The sequence below is a fragment of the Gracilinanus agilis genome, chromosome 2, assembly GCF_016433145.1.
Source record: "Gracilinanus agilis isolate LMUSP501 chromosome 2, AgileGrace, whole genome shotgun sequence".
NCBI lineage: Eukaryota > Metazoa > Chordata > Mammalia > Didelphimorphia > Didelphidae > Gracilinanus > Gracilinanus agilis.
The window spans coordinates 504,632,656-504,650,580 of record NC_058131.1 but is presented as its reverse complement, the minus strand read 5'-3'; the positions used below and the strand labels follow the sequence as shown (position 1 = coordinate 504,650,580).

At 34.6% G+C, this 17,925-nt stretch overlaps 1 protein-coding gene across 8 annotated transcripts in view; it reads left to right on the top strand.

Moving 5' to 3' along the window:
* Positions 1-17,925, top strand: part of RPS6KA5 (ribosomal protein S6 kinase A5) — a 180,502-nt gene that overhangs the window by 104,809 nt on the left and 57,768 nt on the right. For 6 of the 8 annotated variants that reach the window (XM_044665021.1, XM_044665020.1, XM_044665015.1 and 3 more), the window contains 3 exons: positions 2,870-2,977; positions 10,402-10,485; positions 16,946-17,049. In XM_044665021.1, coding sequence (XP_044520956.1) covers positions 2,870-2,977; positions 10,402-10,485; positions 16,946-17,049 — 296 coding nt within the window. The remainder of the gene's footprint in view (positions 1-2,869; positions 2,978-10,401; positions 10,486-16,945; positions 17,050-17,925) is intronic. The other 2 variants (XM_044665019.1, XM_044665018.1) reach the window with 2 other exon arrangements.

The following is a 17,925-nucleotide window of genomic DNA, read 5'->3' as shown; positions in this document are numbered from 1 at the left end:
TCCAAAATAAAACCTCCTCCCATATCTGAGCAAACACTAATTTAGTAGAGAAGGAAGAGTGCCTTTCTTTTTATTGGTTGAGAGTCCTGTACATTCAATTTCCTTTATCTCAGTTCTAATTTTTTAATCTTTGGCATTCTTTCTCTCCTTTTCCTACCCCTGTATAGACTCATCTCAGCTGCTAAAACAAAATAATCAATATTTGTCTATAATATTGTAAGTCATGTTGTAAAAATTAGTATAAAAGTCCTTTCTTATCTTATTAAAATTATCATTTATCTAGATTTAAGAAATTTTAGTTACAATCTTCATATTTCTGACAAATCTAAAATGTGTTTGTGACCCAAGAACTGGCACTATATGTGGGAACCATATTATTAGTTCAGAACCTTAGCTGTACCAAGATGTATTAAAATTGCCAAAAAATATGAAGATTTAAATATACATGTACATATGTATGTGCCTTTATTTATGAGCCATACATTAAAAACAAAATGCAACAGAGAAACAAGCATTATGGCTGTATTTTTATAATTGTACTTAGTACTGTCTTTCTTCCTTATAATTTTATTTAGATATTATCATATACTACTAGAACCAGACCCAGGAGTCAATCAAAAGGTGTGTTAAAATTTTAATGCTTAGGAACAGAAATTATGATCTTTGGTTTTCTATGAACTATAATGAAATCACCAAGAACATTGCAATAAGAGTAAGAAGCCAGAAGGAATATATATTTTTAAGCATTTATTAATATTTATTTTTTTGAAAAGTTAACATGGTTACATAATTCATGCTCTTACTTTCCCCTTCACCCTCCGACTTCTCCCTTCCCCCCATGGCAGATGTGTATTTCCACTGGTTTTAACATGTGTCATTGATCAAGACCTATTTCCAAATTGTTGATAGTTGCATTGGTGTGGTAGTTTCGAGTCTACATCCCCAATAATGTCCGCCTCAACCCATGTGTTCAAGCAGCTGTTTTTCTTCTGTTTCCACTCCTGCAGTCCTTCCTCTGAATGTGGGTAGCATTCTTTTCCATAAATCCCTCAGAACTGTCCTGGGTCATTGCATTGCTGCTAGTACAGAAGTCCATTACATTCTATTTTACCACACTGTATTGGTCTCTGTGTACAGTGTTCTTCTGGCTCTGCTCCTTTCACTCTGCATCAATTCCTGGAGGTCTTTCTAGTTCACATGGAATTCCTCCAGTGTATTATTCCTTTGAGCACAGTAGCATTCCATCACCAGCATATACCACAATTTGTTCAGCCATTCCCCAATTGAAGGGCATACCCTCATTTTCCAGTTTTTTGCCACCACAAAAAGCACGGCTATAAATATTTTCGTACAAATCTGTTTATCTATGATGTCTTTGGGGTACAAACCCTGAAGGAATATATTTTTTAAATAGTACTTCTTAGTTTATATAAAAACATCAACTCCATTTATGAAAGAAAATCTATAAATGTACATATTAATAATGATTGGATTAAAACCCACCTGCTTTACTACTTATATTTATATTTATATATTATATATATACTATTTACATTCAGATGTTGTTGAGTAGCGTGTAGTCAAAGTCAATTATGTGAACAAAAAGTTGCTTAGACTGACATTCATTTAATATGTTCAATAATATATAAATGTATGATGGTAGTATGTATATCATGCTAGTGTCCTTGTTCTTTTTTAATTCCCTAGTCCAAAAGAGACATTTATAAGGGGGATGGAAAGGAGGAACAGGGTAAACTGTATATTACTAAATGTTTTCTAGTGTTCAGTAAAATAACTAGAAAATCCATCCGAACAGTGTATTTTATTTCTCCCTCAGTCTTTAAGTGCCATACTTTTCTTTGAAGGTGGCATCCTTTAAATGGCACTTAGCCTATAACTTAGGGATTTGAGTCAAATTGATTGACATATATATTTCCTCAAGAGGAAAAGGTTGCTTCTTGGAAATCATTCTTATATTTTCTATATTTAAATTCATTTGTCCCTTTTAAGAGATTATCAAAAATTTCATTGGTAATGGTGAAAATAGGTTTACTTTGTTTAGAACATTTAATTCAGCCTAGGACTTCATTTTAAGACTGAATATGAGACTAGCACTGAGAAACTGGCAATGATGCAGTTTCTGTAAGAAATTAGGTAATTTGCAGGTTGTTGTGATCAGTGGTGGTTGTACACAGAATGAAATGGTTATATAATACTGAATGGGTTTGCTTTAACTGCTTCAACCCTAAGTACTAACCAAAATAAGATTATTTTAAATATTTAAATGAGCTCATTTAAAAGTCATTTCTAATTACCCATTACACACAGCACTTTACTGAATACTGAAAATATAAAACAAATGGAAAATCAGGAGTTCTACAATTTTACCAAGGTCAGACAAACATATAAGAAAAACTGACAGGGGTGTGATAAATGTAATACAAATTATATAAAAGTGCTATAAAACATTAAGGAAAGAGACAAGATTTATGGACTATTTAATCAGGGAGGGCTTCTTAAAAGGGTAATTTCAAGGAGAAAGTGGAAGCTTTTCCTGATGGAAAACATTAGCAAAAAAGCAGGACACATATGATGTAAGTGGATAAAAGGTAAGAAAATTGACTTGCTTGATTGATAAATCACAATAGGGAATAATGATAAATTACATAGGGTAGTTATGGGAAGGGAAACTGACAGCGAACCTTGTATAATATCCTCTAAAAGCTTAGAATCAGTCTGATTAGTGATAGGGAGCTATTGTGGATTCTTGAGTAGGGGAGTAACATGCTTTTTAAAATGTGATATTTAAGAGTTTTCACTGTTCTTTTAAGAAATTGTTCTTTAAGATGTTGATTTGCTTATTTTGCAGTTAGGTATTATATATCGTGACATTAAACTAGAGAATATTCTTCTTGATAATAATGGCCATGTGGTGCTGACAGATTTTGGCCTAAGTAAGGAGTTCCTTGCTGATGAAGTGAGTATTTTATATATTTTTTAATTATCAATATAGTTGTAAAAAGAAAATAGGTTTTGTGGTTTCTTGAAGAAGTTAATTCATTTGAGAATTTTGAGGTGGATTATGTTTAGTACCAGATTACCATGAAAACTTGTTAAAATTACTTAATTTTTTTTGTAGCTCTTGCTATTTTAACTGAAACTGAAATTAAGACAAACATTTATTTGTCAATAAATCCTTCTATATCATAATCAAAATCAAATCCAATTCCATTTCTGACCTATGAATCATCTAGTAGGTCTCCAAAGTAGACATCAGAAACTGACATGTGATCAACTCTAGGGTCTTTACTAGCTTGTTGTGAGGTATGTTTCCAACATTGCAGCAAGGTAGCATAGTGGATAGCCCTGGAGTAAAGAAAACCTAAGTCCAAATCCAGTTTCCAACACTTCCTAATTGTGTCACCCATAACAGTCTCTTAGCCCCCATTTGCCTCAGTTTCCTTATCTGTAAATGGGATAATTGTACCCATATCTTAGGATTATTGTGAGAATCAAATGATATAACATTTATAAAAGCACTTAGCAGGGGCAGCTGGGTAGCTCAGTGGAGTGAGAGTCAGGCCTAGAGACAGGAGGTCCTAGGTTCAAACCCGGCCTCAGCCACTTCCCAGCTGTGTGACCCTGGGCAAGTCACTTGACCCCCATTGCCCACCCTTACCAATCTTCCACCTATGAGACAATACACCGAAGTACAAGGGTTTAAAAAAAAAAAAGCACTTAGCAGAGCTCCTGGCACATAATACACATATAAATATTAGCAGTTATTATCATTATTACCTCATTCCATATCCTTGGTTACTCTACTTCTCCCTTCCATATATAAACTCCCAGTGTGGGCACAGAAGTTGTATGGCTAAAACACTATCTGGGCACTCATAACAGCAGCTGTACAGGGAAAAGTCAGTCCCTGCTCCCATCATACATAACCTTTGTTCCCCAAATCAATTCATTCATGTACTAAACACACCTCAAAGTATAAGCTTTGTACTTGGGACAGTGATCTAAAGACTAAGAGCTCCACTTTTCCCTGGCCCCCTTTTCATTTTGGATGGATGGAGTAAATTGCATGGGATAAGTAGTCATGGATGGGTTGTGATCTGCATCACAAATCTCATTACATTATTCCTCCTCTCCCCCAACCCACCCCTTTTCCAGCTTTCTCTATCATCAAATTTCTAAAATTATCACAGCCTTGGGTTTCACCTTCACTTCCTCATGCTCCCATATCCTATATAACTACTCAGTTGCCAAATCTTGTCATTTCTATATTCACAATATCTCTTGCATCTGTCTTCTCTATTCATACAGCCACCACTTTGGAACAGGCCTTTACTATCTCCTGCTTGTGTTATTGCAATGCACTCTTTAATTGCCACAAACCTCACCCCTCTTCAATCCATCTCCCTCTGCCCTCATTCTCCTACTACCTGAGTGATTTTTGTGAAGTTTAATTCTGACAGTAACAGCTGGGATGCAGTGAATAGAATGCGGGGACAGGAATGGGGAAGACCTCAGTTCAAAATCAGCCTTAGACACATATTAGCTATTTGACTATGGACATCTCACTTAATCTCTTTCTGCCTCAGATTCTTCAACTTTAAAAAATCTGGAAATAATAATAGCACCTACTTTCCAGAGCTGCCATGAAGATGAAATGATATAATATTTTTACAGTGCTTAGCACAGTCCCTGGCATAGAATCAGCACTTAATAAATCCTTCCTTCCAGCATTCCTTCCCCATATTTCCTCCCTACTCTTTTTTTTAACAAGAATTGCTGGGATAACAGTATAGCAGTTTGGCATAAATTAGGCTTAGATCAATGTATACCATAGTAAATTCAAAATGTATATGTAACCTGAACAGCAAAAAAAAAAAAAAAAAATTAGAAGAGTACCAGATGAGGTACCTCTCATGGCTTTGGCTAGGATTCTTAATGAAATAAAAATAATCTCAAAAGATAAAATAGATCATTTCAGTTACATAAAATTGAAAATAAAGGAAGTGGTTTATGGAGGGAAGGAGGAATCTTTCTATCAGATATCATTAAGAAAAATATCTGATATCTAAGATGTAAAGGTCACTAAGAGTAAATAAGACCAAAGGCTACTCTTCAGTAAATAAAAGATCAAAAGGCATGGTCAAGTGGATCTCAGAAGAATTACAAGCTATGATAGCCATGAAAATAATGCCCCAAATCACCAAAAATAAAAGAAATACAAATCAAAACAACTCAGCTTTTGCCTTCATATCCATTAAATTGTCAAGGATAAAAAAGATGGTAATAATTTTATTGGAGGGGTTGTGGAAAGACAAACACATTGATGTTCTGTTGATGGAACTATGAATTGGTACAGCAGAACTAGAAAGCAGTTTCAAAATATGCTGAGAAAGTGATTAAAATATTAATTCTCTTTGACCCAGATATTTCATTGCAAGGCATATACTTTAAAAAAGGTCAGTGATAAAAAAAAAAGAAAAACTCTATAGGACAAGATTGCAGGATAGAAGGAAATAATATTTCCAAGGCTTCCCCCAAACCCACCCCACAAAAGACTAGAAAATATATCTGACCAAGTTTTGATTGAAAATTACAAAAAAAATATCTCACTGAGTCTTTTTTTCTAGCCCAGCTGCACTGCTGATGGAGCTGTGAATTAATATAGCCATTCTGTAAAGCAATTTTGAAATAAAGCTCCAAAAGCTACTAAATTGTGCATACCCTATGATCCAAGAGTACCACTACTAGACCATTACCACAGAAAGAGAGAAAGATACATGTGTCTGGCTCTTTTTTTAGTGGCAAAGAATGGGAAATTTGAGGAAGTACTCAATAAAATTTGATTATGCTGTAAGAAATGAAAAAGAAAGTAATTGTTTCAGGAAATTCTGAGAAGGCTTATATAGATTGAGTCAGAGTGAAGTGAACAAAACCAAGAAAATAATTTAAAATATAACATGAACATTTTAAAATTAATAGTTTTGTAATAATTAACTGATCAATATATTTATCAATTTGTTTCCAGAGAACTGATGATGAATGATTTATCTCCTGACGTAGAATTGCCAAGCACTGCACTAAATCCTGAGAATACAAAGAAATGAAAAAATATGGTTCTTTCTCTTAAGGAGTTCCCATTTCTAATAGAAGACATTATATACAAAAGATTTTGTATATACAAGACATACAGAATATAGATAGGAGATAATCTCAAAGGGAGAAGCACTAGAATCTAAAGAGACCAAGAAAGATTTCATGCTAAAGGCAGGATTTGAAAATTCAAAATGGAAAGAGTCAAGATGGTAGAGTGAGAGCTTAGCAATTTTGCTGCAGCAACCCCAAAACCTCTTCCACAATGACCTAAAAAATATGTAAAACCAAATTCTGAGTGGGAAATCCAAGAAAAAGTCATGAGTTATTTTTCCATCTCAGGCCAGCTTAGGAAGATAGAGCAATTTGTGGACAATGGGGTGGGGGCCATATAGCAGCAGGGCAGAAGTGGCAACAGGCTGTGGGGGAGGGAGTTGCAATAGTGGCAGCAAGCAGCTGGTACCCAGAGAAAGAAGGACCTGAACAAAAACAGATCCCAGGGGACCCCTTTAATAGCACTGGGAACAGGAACAGGTACCATCTGGCAGCTCTGTTACCCATTATCTTGTTTTGGGCATAATTTCAGAGCAGAGAGGAGCAATCATGGTCACAAAGTACCAGGACCCTACCTATGTAAGGAGCAGAACATAGACTAGGAGGGTAGTGTCTACCCAGATTTCATTGGAAATATGAAAAACTTACAGGCCCCAAGACTGAGCATGAAAGTAGCAGAAGGACATAAAAGACAGAAACTCAGACCATTGACTCCTCACATTACTCTGGCCCCAGAGAACAGAATCCAGTTCAAGCATCAAAGTCCAAAATGAAGAAAATAGGTGGGGAAAATGAGCAAATAACAACAAAAAGAACCTAACTATAAAAAGCTACTGTGGTGACAGGAAAGCTCAAGACAAAGTCAGAAGATAGTGACTTGAAAACATCTATAGGCAAAGCCTTAAAGGGAGGGAAATGAAGATTGGACAGAAACAACAAGAATTCCTTAAAAAGTTAAGGAGAGATATAAAAAAGTAAAAAAAGATTTTTAAAAATCAAATAAGAGCAATAGAAGAAAAATTAAGGAGAGGAATATACAAGAAAATTATAAAATGAGAATTAATAGCTTAGTAAAAGACATCAAAAATACTGAAGAAAATAACTCCTTAAAAATTAGATTGGATCAAGTAAAGTTAACAATTTCATAAAAGATCAAGAAACAAACAAAATCAAAAGTCTGAAAAAATAGAAGTGTGAACTATCTTATAGGCAATCTCACAAGAAGAATGGAAGGGTGAGAAAGAGGGATACATTGAGAGAAGGGAGAGGAAAAATGAGGGAAATTATCTCACATAAATTAGGTACATAAGGAAGAGTTTGTGCAGTGGAGGGGAAAGGGGCAGAAGCATGAATGCTACTCTCATTCGAACTGGTTCAAGGAGGGAGAAGAACATACATAAACACAATTGGGTACAGACTCCAACAGAGAAGTAGGAGGGAAAGAGGCTAAGCTGAAGGTAGGTTTTCAGCTGATTACTGTAGGAAACCAGGGAAGATAAAAGGAGGAAAAGGTCACAATCTTAGACATTGAATTTGTTTTACTTCTCCACATAGGACTCAATTAAAATCAATTAATGGAATTGAAGGAAAGCAGATTTTGCCTTACATAATAAGCCAATCTGCCAGTTTCATTCTGGGATTGGAACAAAATCAGACACTTGTAGTCCATCTAATAGTTAGCAAAAAGATTTACAAAGAGAATATAGCCTTGAAATCTAGGTAAGTGCAGTTCTCCTGTAGTAGTTTCTTATGCCCTTAGTCTTTAGGAAGTGCTCTAGTCCCTCCTGTCCTATTTTTGTGCTCAGATAACCAGGTAACTATATCAGTGGCCCAAATTTTTTCCCCCTGAGTCTGTTAAATCTCAAGGACAATTTGAATACCTTCTAAACAAAACCTATCCTACCTATATGGAGCAGGACCTTATTCTGTTGCTACAGCTACAGTTTAGTAAAGTATAAATAAAAATTTCCTAACAATTAGAGCTGCCCAAAAGTTGAATAGGTTACCTCAAATACAGTGAGTTCTCTAGCATTCGAGATCCCTTACTTACTGATGAGAGTGTTGTATAGTGGAGTTATGCTCAGTTCTCAGTATCCTCCTTGAACACTCACATTCATTTTAGTTTTAAATTCTCTTGTCCTCATGTCAAATATTGAAAAGCAGTTGATATAGCAGGCTGTATCTGCACTCTGAATCCATCACCTCCTATCAGAAGGGCAGTAGCATCAAATGTCCTCTGAAATTCTGGTTGATCATGTGTTGATCAGAGTTCTTAAATCTTTCAAAGTTGTTTGTCTTTTTAGTATTGTTATTGTATAAATTGTGGTTCTGTTCACTTCACTTTTAATACAAGTCTTCCCAGGTTTCTCTGAAACCACCTGTGGGGGAGAATTCTTAATCAAATAAGGGATAAAGGAAATTACTAAAGATAAAGTAAATAATTTTGGTCATATGAAAATTTAAAACTTTTACATGAACAAAATCGATACAATTAGAATAAGAATAGAAGCTGTCTACAGGAGGGAAAATATATCCTTGATGTCTGAGCAACATCACATATTGGCTTGAGAGACAGCTATGGTGTTCCCTCTGACACATACTAGCTATAAAATTATAAATTGCAGAGAAGGTTCTGATCTGTACTGGTAGAAAAAGTTCCTCACCTGGAGTTCCCAAGTTCAATGAAATCACAAACTGATTTTTAGAAGAGCAGTTCTGAGAAAGTAGAGTTTGGCTGTTATTCAAGATAACCAAAAATAACAAATGAATATACCAGGGGCTATTTCTCAGTGAATGAAGTGGGTCAGAGGTTGTGAAGTTTTCAAAAGAAAAACTGTAAACTATATAAAACTATAAGAAAGATTGTCCAATTAGATTGCTCATTAATAAAAGAGATATAAATCAAAAGCTCCTACACAGTACCCAGCTCATAGTAGGTGCTTAATAAATAATACTTATTGATTGATTGATTGATTGGTTTCTACTAACATTTTAGAAGAAGATTCCTGAAAGGGTCCACTTGCAAAAGAATAAGTAGGTAAGGGATTTCAAAGATTAAGAGTGATATTTTTTTGAGAGCTAGAGAGAAGTAACTTTTTTTTGTGCTCCTCCTTCTACCATGTAGATCAGAGGTGTTCAACAGGTGGCCCCCGATATTCTTGACCAAACTGGATTAAAATGTAATTGGGAAATGTATAATTAAGTAAAAATAATGTCGATGTATGGTTTTCCAAGTCAATATTGTAAAAGATGAGGCACCAGGGATGTTAAAATGTGACCTAAATGGTTTGTGGGTCCACACTGGGTTGAAGGAGAGACAGAACCAACCAGGATAGGGAGACCAGGGTTCACTGCCAAGCTGTTGTTAACTGACAGGAATGGCAGTTAGGTCAACGGTCACCCAGCTCACCCTAGGCCAGGGTCTATGGAACCAGCAGGCAAGGTAAAGGTTTTTAAAAGTTTAATTGTGAGTAACTAAATAAAGATGGAATAGGGGATTCTGCACTTGAAAACCTAAAGGGCAAATCACAGGGCAAGGGGAGGACTTGACTATTCTAATCTAATTGACCTAAGCCAGGCAGGGCCCAAAGGAGCAGTACTGGAGTCACTGGGAAGGCTGCTTCAAACCTGATTCCAGCCAGGGTTGGCCAGCACAGCTAAAGGGCCTGAGGATAGCTTTGGGGCTCACGGTTATCCAAGGATGATCACAGGATGCCAGAAGCCAAGGTGGTCCAAGGTACCCAGGTAGAGAGAGTGTGCTTGAGATGCTGTCCAACAGATCCCAAATCCCTCCTCCACTTGGTGCAGCTCTGCAGGTCTTGTCCACTTGTTGAAAGCCACCACCACTCAGGATCCCAGGGAATCAGGATGCAGGGTGTCCTTAACTCTGAGATCTCCCAGGGCTAGCAACAGTTTGTGCCAGCCACTAATGGAGTCCCTCTCAGAGCACAAGCCCTACTTCCTGCTCCTTCATTCCATCTTGGAATTCTCCAGCCCTTCCTGCTAGGTCCAACACTATTACTAAATTAATTACTAAATAAACCCTCACAACAATATGCAACTGAAAACATATTGGTACATTAGTACCAATTTAGTGGTCCCATTTCTATTTGAATTTGACACCACTGATATAGATGATTGCCTATTTCACCTAAGTATATAAGGCTAGTTCTAACTTTCATATTGTATTTTTAATGGTATTTTGCTAGTATGTAATAAGATAACTTTTCTTACCAGACTGAAAGAGCATATTCCTTTTGTGGAACTATAGAATACATGGCACCTGATATTGTCAGAGGAGGAGATACAGGACATGATAAGGTATTCTTTATTTTAACCTTCCTTCTATTGTTTTTATAGATTTTAATGATAAAAGTTTTAACTAAGTTGTCTGCTTCTTTCAGTTATTTCAATCAGTTCATTCATCTATGTTGGCATTCTTATCTTTGGTATCTTTCTTTACTTAGTATGGTTGAAGACTCAGTAGTACAGTAGCCAGAACACCAGGCCTGGAGTCAGGAAGGTTTATGTTTCCAATCTATCCTCAAACATTTATCAGTTATGTGGCTGTGGGCAAGTCACTAGAACTCTTTGCCTCAGTTTCTTCACCTATAAAATGGGAATGATGATAATAGTGCCAACCTCCCAGGGTTGTTGTGAAGATCAAGTGAATTAGTAATTTGTAAAGTGCTTAATACAATGCCTAGCAGTTAATTATTATCATTATTATCATTAAATTTATCTAATGCTTTTTGGAGAAATGTGCCATATAAATGAGTGTGTTCATCTCTTATTGGGTATAATTTTGTCATTCAGTGATATCTGGCATTCATTGTTGTAAATTTACCTCAGAGAGCCACTATATTTTCAGGGCTATGTTGGAGCTGAAAGAGCTGGCCTGAGTTAAGTTTTCAGTGTGTGTATATTTATACCTCAGAAATTGGCAAATGCTTCAAATCAGTGCTTGACTTACTATTTTGTTGATTGTTTACACTTAAAAAAGTGATAAATAAAATTTTAATAATAATAGAGATTAAGCTTTAAAGCAGTGATTCCCAGAGTGGGTGCTACTGCCCCTGGTGGGTGCTGCAGCGATCCAGGGAGGCTTTGATGGCCAGAGGTGCATTTATCTTTCCTATTAATTGCTATTAAAATTTTTAAAAATTAATTTCCAGGGGGCTAAGTAATATTTTTTCTGGCAAGGGGGCGGTAGGCCAAAAAAGTTTGGGAACCACTCCTTTAAAGTATTATGCATATTTTAGTTAGTTGTTAAACATTAATCTATTTATTTATATTTATTATCCTGCCTATATTTTCTAGATGTTGATAAGTCATCATTATATTCTGTTGCCTTTCAAATCATGTTATTGATTATAGTCTAAAAAAGTGGTACATAGGAATTATTTTATATTAACAAGAGCTTCTTTGTGCTTGTATTAAGAATTTTTGTGAAAGCCTTCTGTACTTGAAAAAAATGTTGTTGTTTTTGTTTATTCCCTTTAATTCCTGCCAGATAGCTTATAATTTCAGCTTCAAACCCTTCAGGCTTGTTATTTAATTTTTGTTTACATTAGTACATTTCTTATGCAATTTTGTTCGTATCGTTAGATCTCTATTTCCCAGTATAGTCTTATAATTTTTTCTTTCATGAATTTAACTCATGTTATTTGTGTTAGAAAAGTTAAATTCATATACAACATTCTATTTAGTAGTATGCTTATGTTCATTTGTTCCATAGCTTAGCATCTTAGAACTGGATAGAACTTAAAAATCAGCTAGTCTAATCCCTTCATTTCACAGATAATGAAACTAAGGCGGGGGGGGGGGGGTGTTAAAGTGAGTAAGCCTGGTAAGAAGGGCCCTGCATGTGTAAGGAGCAACAAAACAGGTTCCAGAAACTTAATGTGTGTCTCTGAGCCTAAGAACAGAGTGGGGACTTAGCTCTAACCTTTATTATTGTTGCTATTTATTCATTTCAATTGTGACCTATTGGAGGGGAGGGGGGGAAGGTGTCCAAGATACTGGAGTGGTTTGCTATTTCCTTCTCCAGCTCATTTTACATATTAGTAAATTGAAGCAAGCAGGATTAAGGCATTTGCCCAGAATCACATGAGTGTCTTAAGGCTGGATTTGAGCACAGGTCTTCTTTACTACAACCCTAACATTCTCTCCACTGTCCCCACTTATAAGGCTGCAGAGGAATAAAGCAGAACAGGCAATCCAGATGAAGGGGGAGCTAACAGGTCAACTCTGAACCTGCAGAACCTCCCAGGGTCTTACAGTGACCGAGTTCTCTAAGTAGCCATAAAAACTCAACCAATAGACTAAAACTGTTTTGGGAACTTCCAGAATGTAGAACAGGAAAGAAGACAGTGAACAAACCTCTCCCCAGGTCACAGCATATTAGAAGCATTGAAAACTTGTAGAAACCCATACTGAGCTATGAAAGCGACCTAAGAACATAAAAAGACAGAAACTCAGACCAGACATTTTCCTCCTCTCCTACAAGTGAGTAGAGACCGATGCACCATAAAGTCCAAAGTTGAAAAATAGAATGGAAGAATGAACAAAGAAGAACCAACCTGGTGCACGAATGCTCAAGACATAAAGCATAGAAGACAATGGCATTAAAACATCTACAATGTTTTACACATGCCAAACAAGAATTCTTAGATTTTTTTTTAAAGAGCAAAAAACAAAAATGATTTAAAAATCAGAGATGTAAAGGAAAATTTGAGAAAAGAAATGAAAACTCAGTAGCTTCCTCAGGTAAGAAGGTTAAAAGTTCTCTGACCTTGCTGCTTGTATCTTCTATCTCCTGCTGAATGTAGTATGTCCCCTAAGGAAGTGTCAAGAATGAGGCCAAGAGTTCCATCACTCCCAAAGGACTTCTCCTATGCAAGAAGTTTGATACTTCCTGCTACCAACTCCTTGACAGCCTCTTCAGATAAGAAATTGAGCCAAAAGTTCCTCTGAAGGCATTTTGTTCCATCTCTTACTGGGTACACTGATTATCTTGAGGAAAGGCAATAAGGGTCTAGGCATTATCCATCTGACATAAAGCAATTATTTCAGTATTAACCAGCATAAAACAACTTCTCTACTTCCTACTGCCAGCCCAGTCTTTTACAGGGAGCCTTCCCCAACACTACTTAATTCTAATGCCTTCCCTCTATTTATTATTTCCTATTTATCTTGTGTATAGCTTGCTTCGTAAATATGTATTTGCCTGTGGTCTCCCTATTAATAAGCTCCTTGAGAACAGGGACTATCTTTTGTCCCTTTTTGTAACCCAAGTGCATAGCATTAATTTAAGTGCTTAATTAAGCTTTATTGATTGAAATATGCAAGAAAATTATGGAAAAGAAAATTAACAACTTGGTTAAAGAGTTACAAAACAATACTGAAGAAAATATATTCTTGAATTATGGCATTAACCCAATCCTAATGACTATATTTCAAATCTAAAAGAAAAGAATGAAATGACCATTATAAAGATATCTCTTCTCCAGAGGAATTATTTAGACAGAAACATTCTCTAAAAATTGAATTGGCAAGTTAATCTCCTACTTGCTTTAATTGAAAATTTTTGAGAAAATATATCTACTTTTTCCAATAAGCAAGCAATAATTATACTAATAAATCACACTATATAATACTTTAAGGATTGTACTTTCACAAAGCCCTGCTCTGATGCCGCAACGTGGCACAGAGGTACCCTTGGATCCTTGAAGTTTCTAGTAGAGCATAATAAACTTTGTAGATTCCCTCATTAGGAAGAATGACTTCGAGTAAGTACAATGCCAGAATTATGCCTGTTTTCTGAGAAGCAGCCAAACTAACTATAGAGAAGCTTATCACCACTAAAATAGCTAATTTAGTGATGAATTATTTGTCTCTGGTAATTCATGAAAACAAAAACAACAAAAAAATGGCACCTACTCTTTTGCATACCCCTTTTGCATCTATAATGACAGAAGTGAGATAACTGGAAAGTACAGTACAAACTTAGTAGTTTATCACTGTTTTTAATACTGCTTCTAAAATTAATTTAACTGTTGATACTATAAATGTGAAATTCTTGTCCAATGCAGGATTTTGGACATACTATTAAAGGAACTTAATTCTATTAGTTTTAATAGCTTCACTGCATATGAAACCAGAAGGCACAATGATGTTACCCCTATATGGAAGAATGGACACAAGTTCTCTTTGGAAAATCAAAGAAAAGAGTCATTGATCAGTTTTATCATGGATCTTAGGACAAGAAACATCATTTCATGGGACATTTCATCACCTCTTCAAGATCATCTTGAAAATAATTGTAACTTACATGTCAAAATCTTTTGTAAAGAATAAAGATCAGGAGAACTAGGTAGATCAATGGATTGAGAGCCAAGCCTAGAAACAGGAGGTCCTGGTTCAAATCTGGCCTCAGACACTTCCTAGATCTGTGACCCTGGGCAAGTCACTTAATCTCCATTGCCTAGCCTTAACACTCCTATTGATTCTAAAACAGAAGGTAAGGGTTTTTAAAAAAAGAATGAAGACGAAAAATTCTTTAAAGCATTTGACAAACCTCTAAATTAAATTAAAAAATGTTTTAATATCTCATGACTTTAACACAAAAATGGGCACATGGGAGATCAGTAAAAAATATTTTGGGGAAAATATGGTTCAGAAGTAAGAAAGAAAGATGTCAAAGTTTTATAGACATAGAAGCCTCAAATCATCTGAGAAATTACTTTTTTTTTTTCAGAAAGAAAATTGGTAGTATTAGAAATAGTGAGCATCAAATAACATAATAAAACTGAAATTGATTCTGTTATGACAAAAACTGCTTAAGTTATTTCTGAATTATTTCCAAATAAACTGGCTATATAATCCATACCATTAATTTATTAAAGCAAAGATAAAAATCCACATCAAACTATAAGAAAAATAAAAATGCACAGATTTGGTATATAATTGAGGTAACTCAAACCTGAGGGCTATTTCAACACATTTTGAAGCTGACAGTTTTAAAATGCTAAGAGAGCAAACATTGATGTAGACTAAGGAAATTTAGGTCATATAAATTTATTGCCACAAGGAGAAGATCAAAAGAGCCTAGAAAACTGTCTCGGGCAAAAATCACGTGAACACTTTGCTTAGTGTGGAGAAATGATAGCCAAGAACTTAAACTGAGCTCACAGCATAAACTCATTTGTAATATTTTATGCTAGGAGATAGGGCATGATTGTCATTTTGTGATCAGTGGCACCTCATAAAACTCCAGAAAGCCCCAAAAGGAAAAAACAAATTTTATAATTTTTGGTAAGAGATCCACCTAATCAAAATCATCTACGAGAAATATAAGGTTAAAAAATGGAAGAAGAATGAGAATAGAACAAAAAAAAAAGAAAAGAGAAAAAGGTTTTATTCACCATCTTCCCATATCAATGATAATGGAGCTGCCACATTTTAATTGTAGTTCAATACTCTAATAAGACAGAAGTAGCAGTGAAGAAAATAATATATACCAAAGGTTTGGGAGTTGACAAAGCACCTTAAGAGGAGGTCACCGAAAGTATGAGAAAAAACCTCATTGTTAGATAAAAATAGATTTAGAAGAATATTTATAATTCCTGATCTCTACGCCTACTTTTCCATCTTTACAAAATTTTTCATGAGATTTATTTATACTTGCATCTAGGGCATCCTTAATGAAGGTATAAAAGGGAATAGGCAGTTTTTCTTACACGTGTTTTTTATATAGTCAATTTCCTAAAGGGTACAGAGAATACAAGATCCCACTCTGCTTATTGTTTGGTTTTTTTTGTTATTTGTTTTTATATTTCAACCAGTTGTTTTTCTGCTTCTCTTTTTTTAATGAGGAAGCTAAAGACCAAAAAAATGAGATGATAGTTTATTCCCTATTAGCTTAATAGTTTCCTCCCCCAATTCAGTTCCACAGATATTTCTTGAGTATGTCATAGTTTTATAAACGGTATTTTTATACATTTTCAATTATTATCTTTCCAACACCAAAATTTCTAGATTTTGCATTGTTTCTTATGAATATATTTTCCTTTGTACATGATATTGTTGTATACTTTAAAGTTCTTATATTTTGTCAATTTTTAATCACCTACTGGAATTTTAGCTTTTTTTTGGTACAACAAGAATAATTCGAGTGAAGCTTTTTTAAAGGCCAGAATTCAATTTTAAAATCTCCTGTTGGCTTGAGCGCTGACTACTATGGTCATTTTTAACTAATCTGATTTTTCAACAGGAATAATTTTTATTATAATATAATATTGTAACACCAGCATTTTAAAAAGAAATAGGTACTTTTCCATGTTCTCAGGTATATAACACCATTTATAATTTGTCTGAATATAATATAGGTAATCCTTAAACATAGACCAAACTCTTAAAATTAAAATTCTTTGAAAGGAAAAAAGAGTATATAGGCTGAAAAGTAATGTTAATTATTGGTCTTGTTCTAATATTTGTACAAGTCAGATGTAGGGAAAAGGTACAATCCATATTCAGTTCAATCAGTTGTATCTTAAATCTAATTTTATTATTTTCTTCCTTGAAGATTTTGAAGTATATTTGAAACACTTTTACAAGGAAAACTGATTTAGGAAGTTTCAGAATCAAATAATTAATTAAAGAAAGAAATTGTGCAAAACTGCATGCTAAAATAAAATCATTGAATTTCATTTTGGAGGTAATTATGTCCTTTTTATTTTATTTGTTAATTTTATAAAATGCAACTTTTATTGTTTTGTAGGCAGTCGACTGGTGGAGTCTAGGTGTTCTTATGTATGAGTTATTAACTGGAGCATCTCCATTTACTGTTGATGGAGAGAAAAATTCCCAAGCTGAAATATCTAGGTAAGTTATAATAAAATTAACGTTTTTTTCCCCACTCAAACCTGATTAAAATGGCATAGGAAGCAGATTAAAGCATAAATCTTTTTTTTTTTTTAAACCCTTGTACTTCGGTGTATTGTCTCATAGGTGGAAGATTGGTAAGGGTGGGCAATGGGGGTCAAGTGACTTGCCCAGGGTCACACAGCTGGGAAGTGGCTGAGGCCGGGTTTGAACCTAGGACCTCCTGTCTCTAGGCCTGACTCTCACTCCACTGAGTTACCCAGCTGCCCCTAAAGCATAAATCTTATTTCAAGTTTGTTGGAAAAGCTTATTTGGAGAATTCACATGTATTTAGCATCATTATGTTCAGAAAGAAGTCTGTTAGTAATTTTGATATACAGAGACACTAGTAAAAGTTTCAAATTGATTAATAAAGAATGAACAGAAATAACTAAAATTCAAAGAGTTTAAATTTCATATAAAATTTTCATGGTTGTTTTCTCATTACTAAATTATTACTTACTATGCTAAGACAGATTTTAAAGTTCTTCAATAGAGGAGGTGAATAACTTGAAAACTACAAAATTGCCAATATATTTTTATAAAGCAATCTTGCAACTAGAATTGTACAACCCAGAATGACAAACTGACATTAACTTAAAACCTTTACATAGAATCAGTGTTTTGTTTTTTTAAATATAAGTATTGCAATGAGATAATGTTACCCATCAACTTTGTTCAGTTTTCCCTCATTATATGTTGTTTACATTCAGATATTGTGTTAATACAGTGAAAGATGTAACTTGGTTGAATACATATATACACATACATATTTAATATATTTAATCCTTAATATATTATATATATATATATATACATATATATACTGTATATAAG